The sequence below is a fragment of the Arachis duranensis genome, chromosome 2, assembly GCF_000817695.3.
Source record: "Arachis duranensis cultivar V14167 chromosome 2, aradu.V14167.gnm2.J7QH, whole genome shotgun sequence".
Classification (NCBI taxonomy): Eukaryota; Viridiplantae; Streptophyta; class Magnoliopsida; order Fabales; family Fabaceae; genus Arachis; species Arachis duranensis.
This window is the reverse complement of record NC_029773.3, coordinates 25528878-25534209: the sequence shown is the minus strand read 5'-3', so window position 1 is coordinate 25534209 and position 5332 is coordinate 25528878. Positions and strand designations below refer to the sequence as shown.

The 5332-nt window shown below is 35.9% G+C and overlaps 1 protein-coding gene and 1 long non-coding RNA gene across 10 annotated transcripts in view; both read left to right on the top strand.

Annotated features, from left to right (window-relative positions):
- Positions 1–833: 833 nt before the first annotated feature.
- Positions 834–3533, top strand: LOC127744858 (uncharacterized). Of its 9 annotated transcripts, XR_008006097.1 has the most exons (6): positions 834–1228; positions 1483–1513; positions 1781–1892; positions 2599–2643; positions 3202–3252; positions 3465–3531. XR_008006097.1 is itself a non-coding variant. In XM_052257618.1 (4 exons), exons 1-4 carry the CDS (start codon positions 1112–1114, stop codon positions 3479–3481), a joined length of 291 nt encoding a protein of 96 aa, XP_052113578.1. In that variant the 5' UTR covers positions 834–1111; the 3' UTR covers positions 3482–3531. The 9 variants fall into 9 exon arrangements, 3 of the variants coding, with proteins under 3 accessions (XP_052113578.1, XP_052113580.1, XP_052113579.1); XR_008006092.1 differs by lacking the exon at positions 834–1228 and having other exon boundaries at positions 1266–1513; XR_008006095.1 differs by lacking the exon at positions 834–1228 and having other exon boundaries at positions 1266–1513; positions 2577–2643.
- Positions 3534–4250: 717 nt separating this feature from the next.
- The window catches only part of LOC110277694 (uncharacterized), a 28652-nt gene continuing 27570 nt past the window's right edge, over positions 4251–5332 (top strand). Inside the window, exon 1 of the long non-coding RNA XR_008005818.1 lies at positions 4251–4391. This is a non-coding gene — a long non-coding RNA (uncharacterized LOC110277694). The remainder of the gene's footprint in view (positions 4392–5332) is intronic.

Genomic DNA, 5332 nt, shown 5'->3' with positions numbered 1-5332 from the left:
TGGTGCGCCAGATGCTGCCAGGAACGTGCCATGGTGCGCCAGATTTGCTTCTTGGTGCGCCACACACAAGATGCTGCCCTGCCCGTGCAGAGGGCAGGGCAATGTTCCCTCTTTCACGTCCCGTGTTCGAAACACGGCAGAAGCACACGCTCATCATTTTTCTTGGTTTCCTGGCACGGCAATCAACCTTAAGTCCTAGCTTCCTCATGGTTCCTTGTTCGATCCTTGTGGCATGCATCATAGGCATTTTTGTTTTGATTTCTTTCCTTGGAGAGCCCGATACTGCCCTTGTGGAGGACAGGGCAAGGTTCTCTTCTTCTTGGTTCCAAGGCACCATTTTGTGCTCTGCCCTTGTAGTGGGCAGGGCAGAGTTACCTTCCTTGGTTGGTTCCTTTATGTTGCCCTCCTAGAGGGCAGTCTGCCCTTGTGGAGGGCAATGTTTGCCTCCCCCTTGCATGCGGCACGCTTTCTATCACTTTGGCCACGCTTTCCTGGCACGCTTCCTATTGCTTTGGCCACGCTTTCCTTTCCTTGGGCTACACTTCTTAGGCCACGCTTTTCCTTTTCTTTTCTTTTCTTCACCTATAATAAACCAAAACAACCACTCCAAGTATCACTAAATTTAAGAGGCTTATAAATCAATTAAAATTCAATTAAAATTAGCTCAAACCTCATGGATTGACATTAATTTCATGGTGGTTGCTTGATTTAAAGAAGTTATGCATTTTCACTCCAAATCACTTACTTAGGATACAAGAAAGTGCATAAATGCTAACAAAACAAGTGAAATTAGCTTGAAAAATGGGTATATGATGACTTGTCATCACGTTTCACTTCAACCCGTCCCCTTCTCTTTCTCCTTGAAAACCCTAAATTCCATCCTCCTCTTCGTTCTTTCCTCGATGACCCACTCTATTCTTGTGGTCGATATCATCGCTGGCTATTGACGCTTCGTTTGCCTCTCTCACCGAGTAGTTTGATACCCCAGTTCCCGAAGAACATCTCTCTGAACCCCGATTTGAAAACTCTAACCAACCGAGGTAGGCGGATTATTCGTCTGGGAGAACGGTTCTGGCATTGGCGGCAGTGATGGTGAGTTTCAGCCAGGGAGATGCTCGCGATGATGATCCACTACGATCTCTGTTGTGGGCTTAATACGCTCAGGGAAGTGAACAGCTTTGGTAATTCATGTTCGGTTGAGATCTCAACCATCGCTGTCCTCGTGGAGGTATTCTGCTGATCTCATTGTTTGTCTGGTGCTGTATGTTTAAAGTCGGTGATTTAGGGTTTCCTTTGTGGGTTGGTGGTCTTTGATTTGGGGTTTGGCCAAGGAGGGTTCAGCTGTAACTCTCTGTCGCCATCCCACTCTCTACGTGAAACCTTAACTGGTGAAGGAGCTTTGTCTCTCTCATACTCCCAAACCCCATCTCTTCAACCCTGTTTTCCAACTTCTAATTCGTATTTCTCTTTAATCTTGGCCAGTTTCTTCGTTGTTGGAACCAGAAAAACAGAGGTATTCACAAACAGAACCTGATCGAAAGGGCTGTGTGAAGCCCTTAAGAATCATATGTTTATAGCTATTTTTATAATATATTCTGTTGTATTCTAATTCATCTTGATTAGTTGGTTATATGTAAAAAAATATTCCTTCCCTATTTCCAATGTGCTCAAAGCCTACACCCGCCTCCAAAAAGTCGCGAAATAACCCTTCGTTACATATTTCCTTCATTTCTTTATTCGAATTTTTATCACATTGAATTCATTTTTTGATGTGTTACAGTGCATTGAGTTGGTTTATCAGGTTGGAATATGTGGAGAGCATGGTGGGAGCCATCTTCTATTGCATTCTTTGCTCAAATTGGTCTTGATTATGTCTCATACTCTCCTTTTAGGTTAGATTTTTAGCTTACATATAAGTTAGAGTTTTAAATGTTCAACTATTAAACTCAAATTTGAAGACTCTTGCAGGTTCTAATTGAAAGGCTTGCATACACCTCAAGTTGTAGTTTAGGAAATTTGTTAATCTGGTGTAAGAGGGATGAATGACTAGCTTCCGGTTCTTTTACTGCTCTATTGTTACAGCTCCTTTTAGTCCTTAATTGCTTTGTTACATTCTTGCTTTCAGTCATTTCTGTTTTATGTGAGCATTTGTTGTGGAGCTTCTGTTCACTATGTTTTTTGTATTTTTTTAAGTGCTTTTATTACTTTATAGTTTTTGTTACAAATTGATGCTGAAAGCTTGCAAAGAATTTGGCCTAATTTTACTATATTCAAGTATTGTTAGTTAAGTTGGATCAGATAATTAGTGATATTCTGGATTCTGGATTCTATTTTTTCAAATAATTTTCTGGCTTTATTTACAAAATGCGAATTTAAATTTGGCTTTATTAACAAACTTACGGTGGTTTCTTTTTATTTGGTCAATTTAGACTTCAACTCTAAATCTAATAACTTATTCTTCATTCATATGTGTCTATATTTTAGGTTGTTGTCTACGCTGCTATGGGCTTCAATTTAGATCTTTCTTTGTGGTTTCTAATTGAAATGATTGGTTGTTATTCTTGGTCTAATATAAGATAAGGTTATCAACACTCATAGGTAGGAAGCTTATTGGGAGGCTCCTCAAAATCTTTTCTTACCATGGTACACTATAAACCCGACAACAATATAAGAAAACAGAGGAAAAAAGAATTCGTACCCCTTTTACTTTTTCCCCACCGTTCTTATGTATGTGTTCTATTATGTTGTCTAAGTTGTGTGTTCTTACTGTTTGTATAAGTTTTTTGGAATTATCCCTTAATAGTTCATTTATTTTACATATCTTGTGGAGATTTTTTAAGTTTAGATTTATATATTTGATCATTCCTCCAGTATATCAAGTGACTTTTGCAAATAAGTTGAGCTTATCTTTTATCATACAATCCTAATCTTACCATAACTTGATCTATTATCGTGTTTTGCAGTTGCTCAATGTTTCAAATCCTGCTGTTCTTGACATTCCTGTTTGTGCATTGGGGGTGGATATTGGAATTATATATTATTATATAGATTGCCTAAAAACTAGGTAATACCATTATAAAAACAAGTTTGTTAGGTACTCATAAAGATTTTTTATGCCTTTGAATGATTAATTTAAATTTTTAATTTAGTCAAAAGAAAAATACTGCAAGAGCATTATGTTATTCTTTTGCATGTCGTCAGATAGGTATATCCATGATGAGGAAGGAAGTTGAGAACGATGAGTCTGTAAAAGTAATTCGTTTCCGTTGCCACTTTCATATATTCTGTTTAACTCAAAACAAATAAACAAAGGCCATGCTTTTATATCAGCTGGATTTGATTTGAAGAAAATGATTTAGGTTTGGAAATATTTGACAATTTTCTGTGGTCAATTATTTGAGCTGGAACTAACATGCGGACTTAAGAAATTTTTGTTTAAAGGTTTTTGTTCTGATTTTTTGCAGAAATCTTCATCTCTTAGAAAAATACCAGTGGTATCTTTTGGCCGTGATCTTCAACTTCCTGTACATGGAAAAAGAAATTCAAAAAATATAGTCATATTGAATAAGCATACAAATTAGAAGTTTTTAACAATTGTTGTATTTGTGGGTAGGACACTATTAGGATTTCATTATTAGAAATTCAGAAAACGGGTAAAATTATAAAGAACTTTATTCATATTTTTAGAGTTTTAGAAATATACTAACATGTTACCAATGAGATGTTATTCATAAGAAATCTTATTTGAATGATTTCTACTCATTACAATATTGTGCAGTTAGTTGGAGATGATCTCTTAATGACTAATGCAAAACGCATTGAGAGAGCAGTACTAGAGTATGCATGTAATGCTCTTTTTCTTAAGGTAAGTGATTTAAATGGACTTTGATGGGTTCTTTTGTTTAGTTCAAAATTGTTCTCACTTTTTCTTCATAAAATTAATCATATTTCGTTAATAGAGATGTTTGGATATCCAGAGTTTGAAAAAAGTTGCTTTTTTATACAATACATTAGAAGATAGAGTTTACAAGTTTTTTACCCATATTAAAAAACTGTTGCATGAGCTATTTTTGATAAATTAATTTTTTTAATTGCTATTTTGCTATTTTTTATTGCTGTTCTTCCTCTGCCATGGATTTCTATAGTATTTTACTTATGCATTTTGTTTTTGTCAATCTTTAAACGTGCATAAATTTAATTTAATTTTTACGATAATTATAAATACAGAGCAAAGTCCAAAAACGGCCAATTAGACAGAACCCAGAAGTTACTCTTTCCTGTGATGTACGCTGTAAGATTGTAGGAAGAAGTAAAGAACCCAATGTCTAGATAAGCAATGAACAAACCACTGCGGCTGCAACGCTTTCCTTCATTCAAACTTCAATTTCATGGTAATAGCTACTACCTCTGTTGATAAGTTTACTTTTTAATTGATTTTTTGATACTTTTTCTTTTTGTTCTTCCATTGCCGTTAAAAATCACGACATAGAAGCGCAAGTATGAACTTACTGTTTTGTTAAATTTACATATAATCTTTGATGCAATTTCTGATCTTCCTATAAGTTTGTGACTTAAAAAAATATATATTAAAAGGAGATTAGAACATGAAATTAAGAAAGAAAACAAAGCTCAAATAGATTGACCTTTGTTGTTTTTTTTTCTTTTCTTTATTCTCCATTGACCTTAATTTTATCAAGTTGGTGCACGAATTTGTGATTCGCACAACTAACCAGCAAGTGCACTGGGTCGTCCAAGTAATACCTTACGTGAGTAAGGGTCGATCCCACGGAGATTATTGGTTTGAAGCAATCAATGTTTATTTTATTAATCTTAGTCAGGAGGTCAATAAGGTTATTTGGATTTAATTTTGAGAAGTCAAAGTATTTAAAATTGTAAGAAAAATAAGAGAGAATAATAGCGTTACTTGTTATGCAGTAATGAGAAATATGTTGGAGTTTTGGAGATGCTTTGTCCTCTGAATTCCTGCAATGTAATATTTAACTCAATCAGACAAGGTTTAGACTTTCCGGATTCTCATGAATGCCGCCATCAATCCGGCTTATACCACGAAGATTCTGTTGGGGAATCTGAGAGAAGTTCATTCAGTCTGATGTAGAACGGAGGTGTTTGTCAGACACACGTTCATAGATTGAGGGAGGTGATGAGTGTCACGGATCATCACCTCTTTCACAGTTAAGCACGAATAAACATCTTAGATCGGACCATACACACGTTTGAGTGAAATAGAAACAATTGCATTAATTCATCGAGACGCCGCAGAGCTCCTCACCCCCAACAATGGAGTTTAGAGACTCATGCCATCAAAAGTATG

Bases quoted from the DNA above. Each gene is read 5' to 3' on its own strand.
- LOC127744858 (XM_052257618.1), top strand. From the start codon at position 1,112: ATGCTCGCGATGATGATCCACTACGATCTCTGTTGTGGGCTTAATACG. The intron at 1,229-1,780 runs GTATTCTGCTGA...GATGTGTTACAG, and splicing joins CCATCGCTGTCCTCGTGGAG to TGCATTGAGTTGGTTTATCA. The intron at 1,893-2,598 runs GTTAGATTTTTA...CAACACTCATAG, and splicing joins GTCTCATACTCTCCTTTTAG to GTAGGAAGCTTATTGGGAGG.